This window comes from Patiria miniata, unplaced genomic scaffold (assembly GCF_015706575.1).
Source record: "Patiria miniata isolate m_02_andy unplaced genomic scaffold, ASM1570657v1 HiC_scaffold_3, whole genome shotgun sequence".
Lineage (NCBI taxonomy): Eukaryota > Metazoa > Echinodermata > Asteroidea > Valvatida > Asterinidae > Patiria > Patiria miniata.
In genome coordinates, this window is record NW_024037069.1 from 37,927,787 (window position 1) to 37,951,455 (window position 23,669).

The 23,669-nt window shown below is 38.7% G+C and overlaps 1 protein-coding gene across 2 annotated transcripts in view; it reads right to left on the reverse strand.

Moving 5' to 3' along the window:
* LOC119737002 (hexosaminidase D-like) overlaps window positions 1–23,237 on the reverse strand; it is a 49,422-nt gene extending 26,185 nt beyond the window's left edge. The window contains exons 1-3 of one of the 2 annotated variants that reach the window (XM_038211051.1): window positions 22,986–23,237; window positions 7,097–7,436; window positions 5,616–5,670 (exon numbers count right to left, since the gene is read on the reverse strand). In XM_038211051.1, coding sequence (XP_038066979.1) covers window positions 5,616–5,670; window positions 7,097–7,200 — 159 coding nt within the window. In that variant the 5' untranslated portion in view covers window positions 7,201–7,436; window positions 22,986–23,237. Of the gene's footprint in view, window positions 1–5,615; window positions 5,671–7,096; window positions 7,440–22,985 lie in introns of both variants that reach the window. The other variant, XM_038211050.1, reaches the window with a different exon arrangement.
* Window positions 23,238–23,669: the final 432 nt, after the last annotated feature.

The window sequence follows — 23,669 nt, forward strand, 5'->3', positions numbered from 1 at the left end:
TTTTCGGACGCATTGACAGTGATGCAGACGTGATGACAGCACTTTGCGGAAATGAAACAGCCGTATTAAACAAAGCAGGATGAAAGAGATTTGCTATTGGACTCCAACCTTATTGCAGATAAACCTTAATGTCCATTAGAGGAATAACTGAAATATATCTGCATTTGTTTTTAAAAGTTCTGCAGTTTGGATGAACAACACCACTGTTCATTTGGGTATTTTTTTATTTCTTTTACTGGTTATATTTAAATTTCTGTGCTCTTCAACAAATTTTTTTAAATGTCTCTCTTAATTAATTTTCCAAAAAAGTATTTTCCCTTTTTTTTATTACATCTACAACCCTCTGAAATAAAAAGGTTTTTATTTTGTACTGGTACATGCAGTACACTGATTATGGGACAACAACACACTCTTCGAGAACATGTTTATTGTTGGCAGCCAATAATTGAAATTGAAAAGTAATAATTCAATAATGAAACATGAGCTGATTTTTTTCAGTTGATGTCTCATTCAAAAGTAAAAAAACTTTTGTGTCAACGCTTTCCAGAAAAGTAGCAATTTAGAAAAGGAATCTAGTTTTCAGGATGAAACTCGAATATAGCATGGGAACGCAACTTTAATCAAAGCGATGGTATTTTGGGGGTTAAATTCCACAAAACTGTACGTCGTTGCCAACATGACAGTTGTCATAATACAATTGTGACCGACATTAGACACAACTCTTGGATTCTGTTAGGATATTACAAATTGTATTCCCGACCTACATGTACATATGTACATGAAATATAAATGTACTTGATAAGTGACTTGACATTTTGCAGACATTTATTTATTTTGGATTCTTAGTCGTCATAGACAGTTGCCAGTTATATCGAATGATTTATGGCTGAAAAATTCTCAGACAGTTCTGTCATCATGTCATGGAATCCTACAAGGTCCATGCAGCAAGATTTTCTTTTTCAAGTGGGATCCCTCAAATGCGCCTATGTTTCCCTTTAACTTCATGTCTGTCTCTGTATTGCCAGTTTGTGCAAGGACATTTTTGGCTAATTTTGCTGATTTCCATATCAGTCAAAGCTGCTTAAGCCACAAAAAAATTTTTAAAAATACCAAAACAATCCTCTCCCAAGAATTTTTTCAACAATGGTCAATTCTTGGTGTGTTTTTTTTTGTAATTGTTGTTTGGTTCTTTTCACTGAAGACTGCTATTTTATTTTTGGATTTCAAAAACAAACAGTCGTGAATTTCTATACACTCGAAGACAATGCTTTGTGTTTCCCTTTGTCCCTGTAGTACAACACTCTCCAATAGACTAAGCACATCACCGTACGATCGAGGACCGTTTTCAACACAAGACCCAACGCTGGAGCACTAAAAGGATCTTAATTGTTCTCTCTTTGTGTGTCTATCCTCGATCGTAATTCCATACAAGAGCAACAGGACCCTCATGTAGCAGAAAAACACACACTGTAGAACAGATACTGTGAAAAACAAAAAAAACAGAGCACTAACAAATTTGTACCTTAATAAGATGTCTCTATATTTTTTAAGTACATGTGCATGTAGTTCAGAGCCATGGATAACTGCAATAAAGTGTGATTTTTAAAAAAATCCCTTTGCAATAGATGGAGTGCCATGGTCCAATGGTCACGGTGACATGCGCTTGTGTTCTTGGGCAAGACACTTTATCACAGTTGCCTCTCTCCACCCAGGAGTATAAATGGGTACCTGTGAAGGTAGAGACCAGATTGCGCTGATCTTGAACTGTTGTAGAAAAAAAATGGTCTCATGGCCTGATGAACTGGGATAATAATTGTTAAGCGCTTTGAGACCTTTGGTATAAAGTGCTACATATAAGTACCACAGTATCAGTCCAACTGATTTGCAATTTGAATTATATCTTTGAAATTCATCCCACGTCCCTTGTTGATTCCAAGGCCCCCGTGTGAAATTCGTTTTCATTGATTTCATTGCCCATTTTAATTTGATGTCATCCACCACCGTCACAAGTAAATCCACTGCCTTAATGATCAGATCCTGTTGAAGGACTTGGCCACAGCATCCGCCTTTTAATCTTGTCCTTCCCAAAACTGATGAAAACATGCCGCGTTTAATTCTAAGCCACTTTATTGATTCAGCTCTCGACATGCAAGACCTCTCGACTGCCGGTCCGCATATTAAACCTTGCTTTATTTTTGGACCCGTCTAAACAGAGAGATTTTTGAAAAAATCAGGCTTCAATTCTGTCTTGGCTTTATCCCTGACTTACATGTAAGACTCATCAAGAAGCTTGAATTCACAATGGATAGACTCTACATTTTGGCCTTAAATTATAAGAGTTGATGTTCCTGCAGCCAATTTCACTGAACGTTACGCAATGGTGTAACTCCACATGTGCAACAAATTATGGCGTAACTTGCACAATCATTTACATGTAGGTTGCGTAAGTTGTGACATACTTGTAGCAGCTGAAATTGAACTTTTTTGCTAGCAAATCATGACCATCGTGGAGCCTGTCATTCCACAACTTCTCAATGTTGATACAAGACACTCACAGCTGTGTGTTTGAGGCACATGAATTGCTATTTTGCTTGTGACAGAATGTTTAGAGTTGCCACACGAAAGTCGGACAAAGTTATTTTTCAAAATGGTAAGGTGTAATCCAACGACTGTTTTGTGACCGTTTCATTAATGCTGCTATCCCCTCTTCCAACTTGTTTAGATTAGTTAAAAAGTTGCACAGTACACCTAGTTTCCAGAAATTGATCGTAAGCTTACTGCTTAAAGCTAGAGTCCATCATTTGCAGCCATCCGAAAAGTAACTGGCGCAATTATTGTTAGAAAACAAACTTGGTTGAAAGATAGTAAGGGAACTAAACTCCCTGTGAAATTATTCTTTCTGGGAAGCTGTCATTTTGAAGTAATCAATGAAAGAAGGCATTTCCAACGGTGATTCTTAAGAAGCACCGTAGGAAAATTTAAATTAGTAGTTCGTTTTGTTATTCAGCACAGCGCGCACAAGTATTGGAACGACGCACACGCGCGCGCGGTTGTTGTAATTCGTCGTATCAGTGCGCGACGTCGCGTATAGCTGCAATTCAAAACATGATTCAGTAACTTTTGATTTGAAATTGAGATCTTAGAATGCTGTTTTTCTCGGAATGTACAGCTGAAGCTTAGCTAAAACTTCATCAGGTTAGTTGCTCAGTATCCTTCATTAGAATTTGAACTCTTTTGTTGCTTCAAACGAACAAAATGCACAAATTACAAATGATGGACTGTAGCTTTAAACCACACACTGTTTTGGGAAATCAGCTACTGAATCGGAACATGGACCCATGTTGAGCTTGACTAGCCAAAGACAGGGGCTCAAATCTCCTCAATCCAAAAGCTAAGGGCGATGCCGCAATTTCAAAAACCTCCTTGGTGTGTCCTCGTGAAATTGTCAGGTTGCATGCATCATCTTCAGCAATTGCAGACATTGGGGCGCATGATTCACAAAGCAAACGTGTAATTTAACCCTTTGCCCATTGTGTCTTCCCATCTGATTAGATCCTCGCTTCCTCTTCGCTTCCTTGTACTTAACAAGAAGGAACATGCCCTAATGGAAGGACGGATGATATTAAGAAGATTGGCTTTTCAATTCCAATTGTACTCACTCGCGGAAATGAAAACTTGTTTCTTTGAGCATCAGGTGCAAGCATTTCTACCTCACTAATTATCTTAATGAAGTGAGTACAGAAAAAAAATTGTAGTAGCTAGGATAAACCTGTGTCAGCAATAACAGAATACAACGCAATCAAACAAATTTCAAGAAGTGCATGGCTTTTTTCTCTTTTTTTTTGGGGGGGGGGATTGATTCCTTTGTGTTTCATTCACCATAGAAGTATCCTGCATGAACCAAGAATGAATGTGGGGGGTGTAAAGGGATTTGTTCACAAAAAAACTGATAAGAGTAAAATACTTAATTGTTAACTTGCCAAACAAAACATGTGAATTTTGAAGGTTGGAATTGACAATTCACCATCTTGAAAAAAACAACAACCAGAGCTTAACTTGAGCCAGATTCTACAGGATTATGTTTCCATAAATCAAGAGGTCATGTACTGTGTTGTATTTTAATTACATGTTTTTGACAGATGTCGTGAGTTACTTTACAACCAAATAAAATCAGGAAAAATCAATCTAAAATTTTGCCCAGCTGTTGAATGTTTGATTGTCATTTTTTCGATACCTTCACTCTGGCGTGTGAAGCATCTGCTCTTTGATGGGGGCGATGCATAAAAACAGTGAACCGGCAATCATTCGGCTTTCGCAGTGTGATGACTACGCCAAGCCATGCAGAAACGAAGCACTAACGTGCACTTATCGGTGAGCGATGCGCAACAAGAGGAAGAATTCAATATGAGGTTTTGCTCTTCAGAGGAAGAAATGCGGGAAATTTGGGTTGATGGACGATGGGGAAAAATGTCTTTGAGAAACATTCATGTGAAAGGAAACACTGATACTAGTACGATACCCTCCACTCTACTCTAGGTCTACTCTCCGTTTCTATGGTCCCCGTTTGTGGAACACCATTGAAAACGATATCAGAACAAGGACGTCCGTGGGCCGTTTTAAATCCTCGTACGAAAAGGCACTCCTATCAAAATATGTAACATAGCTTTCCCTCCTCAGCCACTCTCCATAGCCACATCTCTTCTTTTCATACAATTCATTGTCTCTTTTATTTAACTTATCCTCATCGCATCTACTAAATTTGTCTCGGTTTTTAGTGTCCCGTCTCGCGTTTTGTTTTGTTTTGTCTTGTCTTTAGTTTCCCTTGGACTGTTTTCGTGTTTATTCCTATTGTCTGTGCATACTGTCCTGTATTGTCCGTTTATGTGTTAGGCTGTTCTCTACAAGCTTCAGTTTATATGAACAGCCCCATACTCTTCACCCTTATTTAATATATTTAGTCGTTGTACTACATTGTTGTATTATTTATTTAATTTATACAATTACCTTCTTTTTATTTGAAAAATTAGTTTGACTTATTTGTGGAAAGTATGGAAATAAATTCTCCGCGATAGCCTCTAAAAACATTTTTTTCGCGACCCGAGCTGTTATGACTTTTTAGCCTCGAGCTTTGTGCATCTTTTGATACCAAAAACATGAAAATCGGACCACTGGTTGCCGTGGTAGTCATGAAATTTCTTGGGTATGTTTAGGAAGAGTTGCTCTATGCATGTACTGAGTTTCAAAATTTTTCATCACTCGATGGCCGAGGCGGAATCCCCCCCCCCCCCCCCATTGTATGCAAGGTAAATCCTATATTGTTGACAAAATATATGCACAAGTATTGAGCAATGTTTTTAACCCCAGTCGTTAAAAAATTAACGAAGTTACCTTCCTGGAAAGTGAAATGCTTGTGACAGAAAGGTGTACATACATCGTTGACTCTTTCTAAAACAAAACTACCTGCGGAGGGCAGATAATACAAGGTCCAATTTTTCAAATGTTTACTTTTTTTAATGTATCAACATTTCTTCGATGCGTAAATGGGAGTTATCATCTCAAACTGAGCGGGAAAACTCTGATTCTTAAAGAAAAAAACCTGAATTGTTTGTACTCACCTTGGTGAGAAACTCCATCTTCAATGGTGCTCTCTTTAAGTCTAGATGTACCAGTCTAAAATAAAAAAGGGAGGAAAAAAAACACATTACAAAGTAATTCTCCTGAGAGGAATCTGTTTACACCTTGTACGCTGGATTGTGAATGCAAACTTTTGACATCACAGTACGTTTTCTCACTGGGAATTTGAAAATGTTAGAAGTTACGCTCCCCGTGCTCTCCAACAAATTCGACAAAGCTCCTATTTTCGGACGTCTGCTTCCCTCTGGAAAAATAAAATATTTTGGGCACATACATGTACTGATGCTATGCGAGCAGATTAGCTCCCAGTCCATGCATTATTGAGAAGTCACTGATTGTGCAGCGGAAACCAGCCTACCACACGAGAACGGAATTATTGTCTTGCAGCCAATAATTCAAAATTGTAAAGCAATAATTCAATAACTAAACATGGGCTGATTTTTGTGGTCGATGTCTCGATGAACTTTTGTATTGCTAGAAAAATAGCAATTAAGAAAAACAAGCAATTTTTCGGGAACTTTAAACATATTTCAACTCTGGCAGATTTCATAGCAAATGTTCTGTGATGTAATATTCGTTTCGCTATCGACCATTACACCTTGTATCTGTAGCAGTGCATGAAGAAATCACACGCAGAAAACCTTTCTCACTCTGCATAATCAAATCAGGCAGCATATTTTGCCTTATTGATTAGAACAGAGAGGAGGCTACCGTACATGCAAGGTGACTTCACACATTTTTTTCCTTGACAGGTGATAAAATACATAAACCAGGTTCCTGGTTGCTATCAATTAGGCATTTTAAATTCGTACATGAACATATACCGGTAGTTTTTGTTTTTGATTTGTTGATTTGTTTGTTGTATTGTTCTTTTTGGGGGGGGGGGCACCTCGGCCCAAAAGATTCAACATATCACTCTTTTTAGATACATGAGATACAGTAATCAGGGATGAGATTGTCAATTAAAAATGAAAATTGATCAAATGTTTGAAAAATGCATAATAATGTCTTTCTCGGATTCAGAAAGTCTGGCTTTAAGATAAAAGTCCGAAAAATCTCATGCCTGAGTAATGAGAGTTTTTATTGGGGGGGGGGGAGGACCCCATGGCATCCTGCACAAAATTCAGTTTATTTTCAGACATACACATAAGGCATTATTGTATAAAAAAGAAAACATCAATAATTCACTGTCAGAAAAAAAGCTTTCTCCTATTTTCCAACGATAATGATGTATGATTTTGACCTGGGCACAGAAATTTGACCTGGGCTCAGGATTTTGACCTGGGCACAGCACATTCTTTCTATGCTTTGCAGCTTTCAACTGACCCCTGGTCAACTATAGCATGATAAGCAGAAAACAGGCTGAGGCCCAACTCAATTTTTTTCTTTCAAAAATTGATCTGACTAACACCTTGATTCACAACAAACGATTCTCACAGACCAACAAAACAGCAACTGTTACCTATGGTACTGGCTGGGCAGTGGGACCTCCACTGGCTTGTTGAACAGGATAGCATCAGCTGCCGCCATCGTTGAATTCGACAAAGCTGTCACCCTCGCGTCCATGGAGAGACTCGCCTTCCAAAAATATTTGTTGTGGATCGACTCTCTGAAGATTATCCCGGCAGATTTACGGCAGTTTCCTCAGACAAATCACTCAGCTCAACTTGCAGCCCATCCTCATGTAACGGTACTATGCTAGCGGGCTTTGAATAGGATGAAGCAGGCAAATCCGTTGATCTCTCGTTGCTTTGGTGTAATGTCCAATGACAGCTCTGGATGGTTTGTTGACCCACAGCCAACTGCTGCAATAAAAGCCGAGGAAAAAAATATATATATATATGAAATTTGACCCAGGAACTGTGATTTCAATCAATCTCAACGAGCTTGTCACCCACTCTCACGAAAAGGAGCGAACAGTGGTGTATGCTACACAAACCGATGGTATTGGATGTCACTGCGTAATGATATCCACCTCGGAAACCCACTTTAAAAATCAATATCACTCCTTCCCTGTGTGGTCAATTCAAACACATTAAGTTGTGCATGTATAAGGAGTTGGGTTTGTTTGTTTTTTCAACTAAAACACACAGATAGTACAGTACCAAATACTTAAGTAAAAATATAATAAGTTTCCATGTATACCTGGTATGTACCGGTACTATGCATTGGTTGTCTGCCATGGATAATTTATTTCAATAATTCTGATACTGCTGCACCGGTGTGCCAGTTACAGCAAGATACAAGTGTGAACAGTGAGCTGCACACTGCAAATTGCAGTATTCGCAAGCGTCATTAACACGAAACTGTTATTTTCCTGGGTTCAGGTTCAACTCTCACTACAGATAATTCTTATTCAACCCAATGTTACATGTATAATATAATCTCAGTTGCTAATTTAACATTTTTAAACGTTACAGACGTTTTTCACTTTCTCCTCTTTCAACCAAGATGGATGAAATTTTGTAGTAGCAGTTTCATAGCGCAAATTACATTTAAAGAGTTTTTTCATTTTCGACATGTATGACTGCGAGTATCAGAAACAAGTTACATGCATGTACAATGTATTTTATAAATGTATTGGATTTGAACATGTGCGACATACAGACAAGTGACACATCAAAAATCAATGATAATGATGTTACATGTACCTTACGCAAAGCACTAATGGGTATCGGCTTTTGGTGACACGTTTCACATCATTTACTGCACAGTTAAAACTAAAAGAAAATACTCCAAATGTAGAGCCAGGTGTCACCTACGTAAATCAGCTTAAATCAGGAAGCTTAAACCAAAGTCAACACCAGCGCCATCTTAGATTTCCAAAGGCATCTCTTCCCCCTCCTCCTCCTCCCCCCCCCCCCCCCCACACACACACACAGTCCTGTTTTACTGTACTCCAGAGGACAATGCTTTGTGGTTTCCCTTTGTCCCTTTAATATACCGTTACACTCTCCCATAGACTAAGCACACAAACTTACTACAGAGGACCGTTTCAAACAAAAGACCCAACACCCGAGAACTGAAAGGATCTGTTGTTCTCCCTTTGTGTGTCTGTCCTCGGGGGTTATGTAGAACAGGTACACTCGTACACTCCCACACCCCACCCTCAACAAAACTACGAAGGCAAGATGCACACAGGTTGATGTTCCTCATTATGTGCCTCTGTCTCTGAAAAGAAATCAAGCTTAGCTAGCCTCATTGTAAATCCCCACACACACACACACACACTCCCTAAAGGAAGCCTGCCAGAAGTGCTCCAGATGCAGTTTTTAATTAAACGCAACTTTGGGTTGCAGGAACGTTGGGCTGTGTTTATGTGTGCCCACTTGGTCAAAACACAACAAAGCGTGAGTGTTCAGTGTTATCCATGGATGGTTGAATGTCAGGTCCATGCCTTACACAAAATTAATCAAATCTGGAAAGGACTGCTACTCAGGCAGTTTTAACCTTTGTGTACATCATGCACGTGTTCAGCGGCAGCAGAACAGTTTTTAAAATGGGAGAACAAAGCACAACACCCCCTGTGCCCGCCCAGCGGCCACTGGTCCTCATTCGTCGGTAGGGGGCACTCTTTTTTTATAATTTTTTTCGGTGAATGTAACACCCCCCTCCAGAAATCTGATAATCTGCTACAGGAACAATACATGCACCTAGTACATGCGCACAAACAAGTGTTCACCGTCGATCGGGGACATCCTATTGTCCCTCTTTTGTTTATACTCTAACTTTTTAGGAAGACTCCTGGGGTTTTGTACACGACCCCAATCGCGGACGTATGCTGGGAATCGTGGACGATATTGTTCTCTTTTGTTCTCTGGTATTTTTTGTCCCGGTTTGAAAAGATGAACACGTACCTTCCACCAGGATTTTAAGCAAATACTTGCAGCATTCATTTGTGTGGGTGGCTTGGAGTCGTGTCCAAGTGGAAAGAAGATGAATTGACACTGTCAACATGGAGCTATAAAAAGGATGTCAACAACAAGATGCTGTGACTCCAACATCCCAGTCCTAAGATTACGAGCAGGTCTGCAGTTAACAAACATCAATGCCCGTAAAACTGTCAATGCATGGAGAATAAACACATTTGATGCATGTTTGCTTGGATTCAACTAGAGATTATTGACATCCGATGCGTATTGATTTCATGGATTGTGTGTCTTTCGGGTCTGCAGGCTCGGGATTGACAGGACTACACTGTAGATTACATACCCGTAGGTAAGAGGCTACATGTACCGGTATATATGCATGTACAGTACGTATGGTCACGGCTACATACATTCTGTTCTCTCTTTTATTAAATATAATTTATGTATTTCATTTTATTATTATTTTTTCGGTTTTGGAGAATGTATTTGCAATGTAACCCAAGCACACTACAGAACGGTATCTCTATTGGGATGTCTGTACCTGTAGTTAAAGGGAAAATACAACATTTGCAAACATCAAAAAATAAAACTACCAAGTTGTTACGAAATACCTTACTACCCGTAGGATGTTGGTAAATGACAGTCTAAAGCATCCTGTAAAATTATGGCACCTGGTGTGAAGTCATTTTCAAGAAAAATGGTACTTTTGTATACATTTCCAACGGTGGTCGGCCGACCACCGTTGGAAAAAACCTCACTATTTTTCAACTACTGCTACAAATTTACCTTTTTTTTCAGTCCAAATTTTGTTTGCTATTGGTTCCATGAACGGGTGCAGGCCAGCTAGACTGGTTCCCTTACCTTACAATTTTCTGGCATTTTGGATCCATTTCATCTTTAGTGGAGTCAAGGAACCAGACTTCTTGAACATTTGTGTGTTTCTCGGTTTTTCCAGCATTTTCGAACACAACACTTCAAACATGTCAGTGTAACAATATTTGATCTATTATACTAGCCCCCAAATAGTTCATTTCTGAAAATTACAGCAAAAGCCAATGATGTGTATTCCCTTTAACATACTAGAAATAGAAATTGCCAGGTTAGTCAAATGTTTGTATACAAAGTAGTCCCATGGGTTCAATTTGAAGGGGTTTATAATTTATATAAAAAAAACAATTTGATAATTCAAAAAGACCTTATAAATCTTACTATTTACATGGAAATATCACAGCATAATTTGTCTTTCTTTCATAGGTTTTGTGAGATGGAACTGTTCAGAATGTTATTTCTACATAAAATGTGCAAAATTTAATGTTGCATTGTTTGCATGTACATGTACATCACTCAACAAATTTATGTGCATCACAAATAAGACAAAGCTGCAGCACATGGCGCAATGCGATTACGCGTCAGATGAGAACGTGCCCTAGGGCCTTACTTGCCCGGCTACAACACTGTACACAGCAGCAGATACAGTATATGCGCATTATTACACTTTCCCTTCTTGCAGTCCCAAGTTTTGTCTGTTAAATTTAACATGTTTAACACAACAATTGTTGACTGATGTGATGTGGGACAAAATACACACTGCATACACACACACACACACCCAGACTTGTTTCACATACCTAGTGTGGACTTTCCTTTCTTTTCGTGTAGTTAAGGAACACCAGTGGAAAAACTCATTTTTCTCAAACTGTGAAAACTCTTACAACCCAATTTTTTTTCAATGATTCCCTTTAGTGTTTCTCTTCATTCTGCTACAGATAAACCTAACCCAAAAATGCCTCTAAACCTGTTTTCCAGAAATGGGGAAACACTGTGTGGACGTGGGCAAGTCCACACTTCGTCGCTGCTACCTACATTATGTGGACGTCTTTTGTTCAGAAGTCCACACTGCGTATGTAAGACAAGCTCACTGAAATTTGTATCCTTGTGGAGACATTTCTTTGTTCTCGTGTAATAAAGTTTTCGAGTTTGAAAATGAAGTTTCAAAATGCTCTTATATTAACCAGAATTAATTTCCTTGGCTACAATTTGGACTTAACATCCCTTTTCTAAAACTCTTCCATTTGCGACAGATCAACCCACCTTGGAAATTCCTAGTTTTTGAGTAAAATCCATATCTATTTCGTGAAAATCTTGTGGAGACGTATTCATCTATAGAAATTGTCCTGTGGAGACATACAATCTTTTGTTCCCTATTGTACACACGTCTCCAGAGGGCACGGTGTATCAGATCACACATGTAGGCCTACATACACCATAAACAGAAAAACCTTTGACATTTACAACTCAAAAGTCAAATCAACACCCATTAAATAACTCAATCTCCCAACTTAACACGATTATCACACTGTCAGACACCCCCAGCCACAGATCAAACTGCAACCCCCTCCCAGGAACAGAGGAATAAAAGTCAGTTACATGATAAACACAGTCAGCTGAGTATTAGAGCACACTGCCCCTTCAAAATGCACTCAGAGACCTTCCAACAAATTGATGCGGTTTTTCCCCAGGGGCCATAGAAATGCATCACTGGCACTGATTGTCAAACTAGATGCATGATCTTTATCTCTGAGCCAGGTCTGTATAGACTCCAAGCACGACAAGGTGATGTTCTTTATGATTATCATTATTATATATATTACATTTTAGTTCCTTATCAGCTACAGACACTGATCAACTTCAGACACTGATATTTGGGCATGGCATTAAGCTGGGCCCATTAGCAGAAAATTGTGCACTCAAGACTCTCAGCATCTCAGAAAGTTCATTTCGAATGGTGTGCCTGTAAGCAAGGAATTTAGGCTAAGATAACCAATATTTCTGTGCTTTCATACAGTACATGTACGTATGCTCCCAAAAAAGTGTCCATCTGACTATTTTTGAAATAACTACAAAATCATGAGGTCAATTTTGAAAATGTTTGGTTGTGCAGAGACTTCTAAGCCTTGGCCTCAACCCTTATGAGTTTCATCAATCACGCATCTCTACCATGTGTCTACACAATTATCAATTGATCACAACAACATTTTCCTTGTCTTATTCCATTTCAATACTGTGTTAATTAAGTACGCTGTGTAAATTCCTTCATGTTGTGAAAAGTGCTGTAGTTGGGATTGGAATCATCTGCCTGGCTATCAGTCATCATGGCAAGACCTCAGTTTAATGCTCAAGGGCAAATGATTCCAATCCCACACCACATCAGCCTTTTTTTCACAACATGCAGGATTTTACACAGCTTACATACAACAGCACTGAAAAAGGCATGGAACTTGGTCAGTGTCCAATAATGTTGTACTCATTTGACAATTGTGTAGTGATGCGTGACTGAAAATAAATGAAACTCATAGGGATTGAAGCCAAGGCTTAAGAGTATCTGCACAACTAAACATTGTCAAAATTCTCATGGTTTTGTAGTTATTTTAATAACAGTCAGACGGGCATTTTTTTAGCGACATACTGTAGTGCGAAACAGTGAATGTTACGGCACAATTCCAATGTTAGCAAATCCTTGAAATTGGGCCCTGGTCATGTAAACTGCTTGGACTCTTTCTCTCTTCTCTCTGACATTTCACCAGTTACTGTTTACATTGTACATTTTTGCATGGATGACCTATCATAAAACTTGAACATTCATTAGCGTAGACAGATGGAGAATGTCAATTCAGTTTTGTTGACATTTTATGTATGTCATGTCTGCTTTTTATTACTAACACTCTGTGCAAGTGATATAGACAAATGTCTAGATGAATCATGAACACTGCTCATACAATGTATGTCTTTCGGTGCTGACACAATCTTTTTCAAGTTTTCTAAGTATCCTTTCCAATGTGAATACATGTTAAAATGTACAAACTACCATCAATTTTCAATTGTTATGTATTGAAACCTGTAAAAAATGCAACCTTTGTGCTATGAAATGAGTGTAAATTAACAAAAACATTGAAATTAAAAATTGAAATGTTCAAAACATTTTCCTACCAGCACAATACTGTTTAATTACTTTTCATGCGTCCAAATCACTGATGGGCATTAGGCGTATGCCCCTGGAATAAATTATCAAAAGGCATGGGTAAGCCTTGCAATATTAAACATGGTTTGGGAAATATTCAAACTTTTAAAGTTTAATTAAATCATGAACGACAAATACATGTGCATACGCTCTCTCAGGTCATAATGATCCTGAACATGTGATATTTGGTTTTATTTATTTATGATGATCGATAATAACTGCCAAGTTATTTAGTTTGCTGGAAATTCCTCAATCCTCCAAAATAAATTTTTAACTTTTACTCTGGTCATATGCACACGTACCGTACATTGTCATCATATGCACACAAGCTGTAAGGGCCAGAAAGAAATGTGTGTTTACAGTAAATTTCATCTACTTGGCTTTTTTTAAGGCAAAATTGCCGACCTCAAGCTTTTTGTTGTCACATTTGGCCAGAAAAATGAAGAAAGAAAAAAAGTATACTAAAATTTCAAAAATATTCCCAGTACAACTTTTGTTATGTGTTATTGGCTAATTTAACACAAAAGCAAACAGATTAAATAATTAAAAGTATCCTAAGGTAAACAACGTAAGTGTAAAATACTCAAAGACAAATTTTTTTTAAGTTCCAAAATATAATTATTCTCCTTATTTCATTACCTGGATAATTTTTAGGGTGTTACTGTAATTTTAATTTTTTTTTCTCAGCCTAAAGAAATAAAATTGATTAACATTTCTCATGAAAGTCACACGGTGTGAAGTGACTATCAAGAAAATGACAAATATGTGTAAATACTTGAACATTACATGTGCATTTGAATAGTTTGGTTTCAGTGATTTGTAATACAGTTACGGAATCTGTATTGTGACCGAAGACCACGGTTCAATCCTGTCCTTTACAGTTAGGATATTACATGTATGTACAAAGCGTGAACTCAAATTACAACAGGTACAATGTATGTATAGGCCTAATGGGCATCTACAAAACCACATTTTGTACTGTTAAAGGGAAAATACAACATTTGCAAACATCAAAAAATAAAACTACCAAATCATTTTGAAATACCTTGCTGGACTGTTAGTGAATGACAGTGTAAAGCATCCTGTAAAATCATGGCACCTGGTATACTGTCATTTTCAAGAAAAGTGGTATTTTTGTATCAATTTCCAACGCTGATCGGCCGATCAGCGTTGGAAAAAACTGGCTTTTTTTCAAATACTGGCCACAATTGACCATCGCACTTGTTTGCAATCGATTACAAACCTATGAACGGGCACGAGCCAGCTAGACTGGTTCCCTGACCTTACAATTCCCCAATGTATGTAAACTGCTCTGTTTCTTCTTATATGGAGTCAGGGAATTAGACTACAGGAAAATGATTGTTTTTCTTGGTTTTTATAGCGTTTTTGAACCCAAAACCTCAAAAAGGTCAGTGTAACTATATTTGCTATGTATTTCCAACCCCCCAATTCCATCCATTTCTGAAAATTACAGCAAAAGCAAATGATGTATATTCCCTTTAACTACCGTAGCGCATTCCAAGTGCACATGACACAGCTCAAAATTTATTGGGCTGGGTAATTTTTGTATTTATCTCAACAAAATTCCTTTTCAAAACAAGTCTACAATAATGAAACTGATTCCCATCCAGCACAAAGAGGTACCGGTACAAACACTGTTGTTCAAATGCAAGGTTGCAACCACGTGTACAGTATGCCCACTATCTATATTAAGTACAATAGTACAGAAGCAGCCACTAAGTCCTGAGATCTGATGAAACCAGTGTGGGAGGAAACGTGATACAAAATCTATACGGTATCTTACCTTACAAAAAAAAACAGCCGTACATTTTTCATGTCACACTTAACCACTTCTCAAAACAAGATGAGGAAAACATATGATGCATGTTTGGATCGATACGTGTACATTTCTAGTGTATGGGCTATATTATTAGCACATAATTAATGTTACTAGTATATTTTTAAATCCTAGTAATTTTCTTTTAGGGCACTACACGAGGGCGGATCTAGAGAGGTCACTGTGGTGGGAGGGGAACTGAGAGTGTGCCAGGGAAGGGGGGCAGAAGGGCTCTCTCAAATGAAAATGGCCTTATTGGAGACAATTTAGGTCGTGGGGGGGGGGTGGAGGGGGCGGGGGGCAGATACCCCTCGCCCCCCCCCCCCCCTTGATCTGCCACTGCTTCATAACATAGAATGATGAAGTTGCATCCCCGTGCTCTTTCACAATTCGATTTTGTTCTCTATAGTATTAATAATTGTTCAACTTATTCCAACAAACACAGTTTATTTTTTACCTTTTTGGACGTCTGCAGCCCTCTGAAATTTTTGTTTTTGTTTTTGGGGCACAAACATAATGATACTGACATTTATGATGCTGATATAAGCAGGAACCAGTCTACAGGGCCTACTTCGTGAGGACAGAATTATTCTCTGGCAGCCAATCATTTCAAATTGTAAAGTAATCATTCAATAACTAAACATGGGCCATGTTTTTCAGTAAGTTGATGTCCCGGCCACTCCAAAGTGAAGAACTTTTGTGTTGCTAAAAAAATAGCAATTTAGAAAAAGGAATCTATTTTTCGGGTAGAAACTCTAAAATAGCATAGGGAATGGCTTCGTCGTAGCATGTCGTAGCGATTTTTCATTTCACATGTCCAAAACCTTAAGTGGTATCATTTATCAAGCGGAGTCACAGTAGTTTTGTTTGCACAGGATCCCGCTGGGGAAAGTCAACGTTAAGGGCTAGCAAAAACAGTCACTGTTGTTTGAATTGTACAAATGGAATGTTTTTAATATACATTTGTACTGATGTTGTCTGAGGGCACATTTGATGGAGTGTCAATATGGAAAGGGAACAACTCCTTGTCGGGCTTGAGTGCATGTGGAAATAACTATTCATTTTCTACTGTGTACACAAAACATGAAAACTTCAATCAGTCAGGCGCAACATAAGTAACGATTTCTAAATATTAAAAAAAAAAGTGAAGTGTTTTAGAAAGAGGGTTTTTTTTAATCAAAAGTTTCAATAAAGACATTGATGGGGACAGGATTTCAACAGAATGCTTTTTTTTCCCCTTCTTTCGCTGCTTAAGCTCCTTTCTAAAGTTCCCTTGAGTCTGCCATTAAGGTTCCCTACTGCGCACCATAATTGCATTAACACCTACCGGTACTGTCCAGAAATAGTAACATTCTTGGAGACAGATACAAAAGCTAAATGAAAGCATACAGTTTGTACATACATTGACATGAAATTTTCACTTCAGCATCTTACAAACTTTCATTTCCTATAGGGCTACTTAAAAATCCAACATGCCTTCAGAATTTCTGCTACCTTTGCGCTTGATGACAGGTGTAGAGATAACCCACAGGTGCCTATACATGACCTGTAGATTTAAACGTTTTAAACCCTCAGCAAAAGCTTGTTCATGGGCAGGGGGTCCGTGCTCACAAGTACATGTACGTCATGCTGCCTTACCAGCAGTACATGCAGTATGCACACTATGAACACCTCGCATGGCTACGGTACAATGTATGACCCTATGGCCATGTCCAGCTATTCTGCCCTATTGACCCGATACCAATCAGCACAGTTAAAGCTACAGTCCATCATTTGTAATTTGTGCATTTTGTTCGTTTGAAGCAACAAAAGAGTTCAAAATCTAATGAAGGATACTGAGCAACTAACCTGATGAAGTTTCAGCTAAGCTTCAGCTGTACATTCCGAGAATAACAGCATTCTAAGATCTCAATTTCAAATCAAAAGTTACTGAATCATGTTTTGAATTGTTTTGAATTGCAGCTATACGCGACGTAGCGCACTGATCCGACGAATTATAACAACCGCACGCGCATGTACGTCGTTCCAATACTTGTGCGCACTGCGCTGAATAACAAAATGAACTACTAATTTAAATTTTCCTACGGTGCTTCTTAAGAATCACCGTTGGAAATGCCTTCTTTCGTTGATTACTTCAAAATGACAGCTTCCCAGAAAGAATAATTTCACAGGGAGTTTAGTTCCCTTATTATCTTTCAACCAAGTTTGTTTTTCAACAATAATTACGCCAGTTACTTTTTGGATGGCTGCAAATGATGGACTATAGCTTTAAAGTTGCGTTCCCATGGATGCTCTTCAACAAATCCCTTCTTTTTTTTTCTATAAATAAATTTTTCAACTATTTTATTCCAACCAGAAAAGCTTCATTTTATCTTCTTTTTTTGGACATCTGCAACACTCTGAAAAAAAATTGTTTTGGGCACGAACAGATTCGCTTTGCAAGCAGATTTAATCGATAGTGATTGTGGGGCGGGAACCAGCCTACCCAGTGAGAAGGGAATTATTGTCAGGCAGCCAATAATTCAAAATTGTAAAGTTATAATTCAATAACTACACATTGGCCAATTTTTGTTCAGTCCATGTCTCATTCAAAAGTGGATAACTTTTGTAGGCCCTATTGCTAGAAAAATAGAAATTTAGAAAAGGAATCTGTTCTTCAGCCTCAGGATGAAACTCAAAAATGGCAATTGTAATGCAACTTTGAGGACTACATGTACATGGGTCAACCATGAAGGTTGACCTCCATGGGTCAACCATGGGTAACTTACAGTGTAAGGTCCAGTATACATTGGAATTTACTAGAGTACAAAAAATAACAAAATGTTTAACCCCAGGCAGAGCCAGTGTTTCCCCTGGCTAATGAACTGAGCGAGGTGGTAACAATTCAAATTGATGATTGAAACAAAATTTACAGTCTGCAAACTGAAAAGAATGCAGCGCTCACAAAAATGCGCGATGATTCCAAAAACACATAGAAATTGTGAGTTCTTGATACATGGAGGTAAAGGAAAATGCTCATATATTACACAAAATGAAAAATGTTTAATTGATATTTCCTTTTTTGCCAATCTTCACAGCGAGGTGGCGATATTGGCAAAAATTGAGCGAGGTGGTCACTGAAAGTGGCGAGGTGGGCCACCTCACATTTGAATGGGCAGGGGAAACACTGGGCAGAGCCAACGGGTTTGTTTAATTGTCAGCATTTGTTTAATTAACATGAATTTTGTGTCTGGAGCTGCTGATTAAATTTTAATGTCCCTCATACATGTCAATTGTATTGGTGACTTGGCAAAACCCAACAATAAAGTTGTGATTTGTAGAAATAATAAAGTATTGCTGCAATACTTAATAATTCTACAAATCACAGCTTTATTGTTGGATTTGCTTTTACAATTTATGTATATCCAGCCGGGATTCCTTGTATACAAGTTACATCTATATGTACATCACTGAATTTAAATTTATAACAATAGGTGCCCTCCAATCCCCCACCCTTTTTTTAAACAGTACACATTACAGGCAGTCACATTAGCTGCCTCGGCAAAAATTACTCAAGTCATCCTGGAAATGTTTGAGTGGACAAGTAGTGTGACCACTGATGGGCATTCAATCTTGTTATGTGGTGTACATGTACATTGACCATTCCTTCCTCCATGCACTGACTACCAGGGAGGAGAAGTCTATAGCATTCAAGGCCACTTCTGGTAAATTACTAAGTAGTAGACTCATCTGGAAAACCAACTACTGTGATTGATAGTACTGTCCTTAAAGGGAATATACAACATTTGCAAACATCGAAAAATAAAACTACCAAGTTTTTACGAAATACCTTACTAGGATGTTGGTAAATGACAGTCTCAAGCATCTTGTAAAATTATGGCACCTGGTGTGAAGTCATTTTCAAGAAAATGGTATTTTTGTATACATTTCCAACGGTGGTCGGCCGACCAGCGTTGGAAAAACCTAACTATTTTTCAACTACTGCTCCAAATTAACCATTTTTTCAGTCCAAATTTTGTTTGCTATTGGTTACATGTTTCATGAACGGGTGCAGGCCAGCTAGACTGTTTCTCGTGCCTTACAATTTTCCATCATCTATAAATTGATCCATTTTATTTTTTGTGGAGTCAGGGAACCAGACCACTTAAACATTTTTGTTTTTCTTGGTTTTTCCAACCCTTTCGAACACAAAACTTAAAAAATGTCAGTGTAACAATATTTGATCTATATCTACTAACCCCTCAAGTAGTTCATTTCTGCAAATTACATCAAAAACCAATGATGTACATTCCCTTTAAGGCATGGAAGGCTGCACTTTGTTGAAGTGCCTAGTTAGAAGTGGTCAAGGATGATGCCGTGCCCTTCAGGAGTGGTACGTTATCCAAATAGACCAATCCCAAGTTATCAATTCTATCATGCTGTGTCCACCACTTGCCTGCTTTGTCTGTTCATGGTCTGTTGAATGAGTCTGACTAGTCACAGTGCTGGCTTGACATACAAAATATAATGATTTGACTTTCGGTGACTAGCCTTTGTTTAAAAGTAAGGCAGGGGAGGTGGAATTGAATTTTGACTGTCTGTGACTGTTTAAACAGGCATGCAACTGGGAATTTAGAAAAAACGAGGAAATTCCAAACCACAAAAGACTTTGTACAGTGTTTTTTCAATTTAATGTAATGGCATTCCTGAGAAATATAAACGAGGAAATCAGCGGATCCGAGGAAAAGTTGCATGCCTGATAAATAGCAGGAGGATTAAATAAGTACAAATTTTACATACATGTGTGTGCACATTGTGTACACTGTACATGTATGTACACAAAAAGATAGGCTATTGTCATTTTGACAAGTCATGCATGAACATAATGGAAACGGAACAAACTTTGTACTTGTATGCTGAAGAATAACCATAAACCCAGGATGCTCTATAGATCTACAGAAAACTGAGGTAACTGACTTCTGTAATATGGGGTCAAGTGAACTTTGCTATTAATATTTCAAGTGACCTCTCCATAATCCAATTACAAAATTTACCAATACATGTACCATGTGAATCATTACAATCATGCAAAGGTTAACTAGTGGTGCGATTCCAATCCTTTTTTGGGGGGGGGGTTTAATTCCTCTATTAGGTTTGGATTTTAGAAACTAATAAATTTTACACAAGCTAAAGAAAACAACTGAAAATCTCCAAAATTTGCTCCATGGTCTCTGGTTGTAATCACTTGCTAGTGTACTAAGTAATAGTGGTCTTATGAATTGCCTGCCCATTAACCATTCGACTGATCAGTGAGTCCCCCTCCCCCATTTTTCCAACTTTACAGCTCCAACCTTACTGTTTGTGGGACCCCCCCTCCCCCCCTCCCCCCCCCCTCCCCCCCCCTCCCCCCCCCCAAACAATGACTTCTTACAAAAAAAGTTATTAAGTTATTACGGGTGAGTTGTAAATGAATGTGCCAGTCGAGAGTGAAAAACCAACGAGCCTCCTTTAATTATAGTTATACACAGCATATCACGACATGTTCACGGTGGACGCCCTCTTCATTGCAATATAGCCTGACGGTAAGGGATTCCACCGGTGTCATGCCAAAAACTGTCCGATGCGGTGCCAAATAGTGTCCGCTGAGCATGCACAATAGACGCAGGACACATTGTGTCCGGTGCTAAGTATAATGTCCGAGCGCTGTCATGTATTGCAGCACGGAGGAAAGATTTCCATATACGAAGTTCACTCAACACCCTGTGTACAAACCCTATGAGATTGGACTGAAAAATTCTAAGTGTTTTCTAAGAAAATGCTCAAGTATTTTCTCACTGCTCAAATTGACTTTGATGACATGAAATTGCTATCTGGGGGCTAGTCAATACAGAGGAAAATTAGTGAACTTCGTATATGGAAATCTTTCCCAGCACGGATTTCAGTCCATTCTTACAATACTGTTCCTCCATTTTCTTGCCCTATACTGAAAAAAAAACGATGCTCAAAATGTGAGCGAAACTGTTATTTAGCAGCCAGAGGAATAATTCGCACATTGACCACTATCAGGCTACTGAGTGCAGTCTACACACGTACACACTTGACCTGACATGCCCGACACGAAAACACAAAGCTTTTAGCCGAATGCAAGTTTAAATGTCAGAAATATCAATTGAAAACAAATTCCACAATCAGTTTAATAATAACATTAACAGATAGAAAAGTTTGTTGAAACAAAATTATGAAAGGAAAATTACCGGAAGATGAAAAACAATTTCATTCGTGACGTCTTGGAAGCTGACCGCAAGCACGCCATAGGATGCACGCTAAGCGGACACTACTTGGCACCGGACAGTTTTTGGCATGACACCGGGCTAAATTTTGCCCAACCATGCTAACGCACGCGGAAAAAATGTTGCAACCTGACGCCACTTTTTTCTTCATACATCATCTTAATGAAGGTTAGTCATTGCAAAAATGATGATAAGACATGAATCTAGGACTGAGAAACATTTCCAACATTGTCCAATTTTGTTCTTGACTCAGTCTCCATATAGGCCTATAACTTAGTATAAATAAGTTAACTGTCTTTGAGTTGTACACACAACCGCATGAATTGAAGTGGCGTCAGGTTGCAACATTTTTTCCCCGCACGCACCCAACATACATGACATACCCATGGTTTACCTAGCTGGAGTTACCCAGCCCTGAGTTTTATCATTGGGTTGTCTATAAGGGCTGGAGCGAATTTTTCTCGTAACTTGTAGTATTTGCAAAAAAAATTGGAAAATGTTCAATTTTGTCCCCGTTACACACTAATTGCAACTGCAACTCACCCCAAACTTGCCTGGAATAACCATTACACAGGTCCTTGAAGTAAAAAACGATCCACGATGAAGATTCAGCCTACAATTGCAGTGAAAACAGGAGGAATAACTGCTAACTTGACAACCTTGCTGGATTGGCCAGGACCGCAATTGGTTTGTGCACACAAAAAAATTGTGTACAATGAATGGCGGTCGATTAACAGGCACAGAGAGAGCGATCGCTGTCAACTACTCGGTTTTGCCGGCTGCGCTGGCTGTTGGCGCATGACGTCACGCAGAAGCGTAACAACTGATGACTGTTTTATGCACTATTGGTTGCGGTTCCAGTACCAAAGCTGTGATGCGAGTGGTAAACCTCATATTAGTGCATGAAACAGTCATCGGGTATTACGCTTCCGCGTGACGTCATGCGCCAACAGCCAGCGCAGCCGGCAAAAACGAGTAGTTGACAGCGATCGCTCTCTCTGTACTTGTTAATCGACTGCCATTCATTGTACACAATTTTTTTTGTGCACAAACCAATTGCGGTCCTGGCCAATCCAGCAAGGTTGTCAAGTTAGTGGTTATTCCTCCTGTTTTCACTGCAATTGTAGGCTGAATCTTCATCGTGGATCGTTTTTTACTTCAAGGACCTGTGTAATGGTTATTCCAGGCAAGTTTGGGGTGAGTTGCAGTTGCAATTAGTGTGTAACGGGGACAAAATTGAACATTTTCCAAAATTTTTTGCAAATACTACAAGTTACGAGAAAAATTCGCTCCAGCCCTTATAGACAACCCAATGATAAAACTCAGGGCTGGGTAACTCCAGCTATGGTTTACCATACCTTACAATCTTTCAACAACAAATCCTGAGAATGCCACTCAGAAGTCCTCCAACAGTCCAAGTCCAAGATATTTAGTGCCCCAACCACTGCTGCACGCGATGAGGCGGATGAAGCAACGCAACGGCGTCCAACCTGAGCTGCCTTCACACAAAACCACGGAAGTCGTTTGTTGTGTGTGCACGTCGCACAAGTACAAATTGGTGCACATGTACCCGGTATGCTGTCACTTGTCTAGCGCGCTTATTTGCCGCGCTAGCGCTGCACAATGCGGGTATGCATCAGGGTGACCGTAAGGATATGGCCAAATTCTGCTAAATGCAATTCAAAAATCTGTCGGATTCATCAAAAATCTGCCAAATTCCCCAGAATTACTCGAAATACACTATAAACACGTAAAATCACATGCAGATGTTGTAGTACTGCCTTAGTTAAGGCTCAAATAACATTATAATCAATCTATAGTCACATAAAGATGTTATAAAAGTGCGTAAATTTCAGGCAAAATGCGGGCTTGCGTCACATCCAAGTCTAGTTACTTCCCAGTGAACCTCAGCACCTAGACCAGCCAACCTATCCCATTATGCAAGGTTTTGTTGAAAAGATTGAAGCTTTTTTAAACAAATGTACCATTTGTTTTTCAAATTTGATACGTTTTTCTGTCAATATTCATTTTTGCAGAATTCT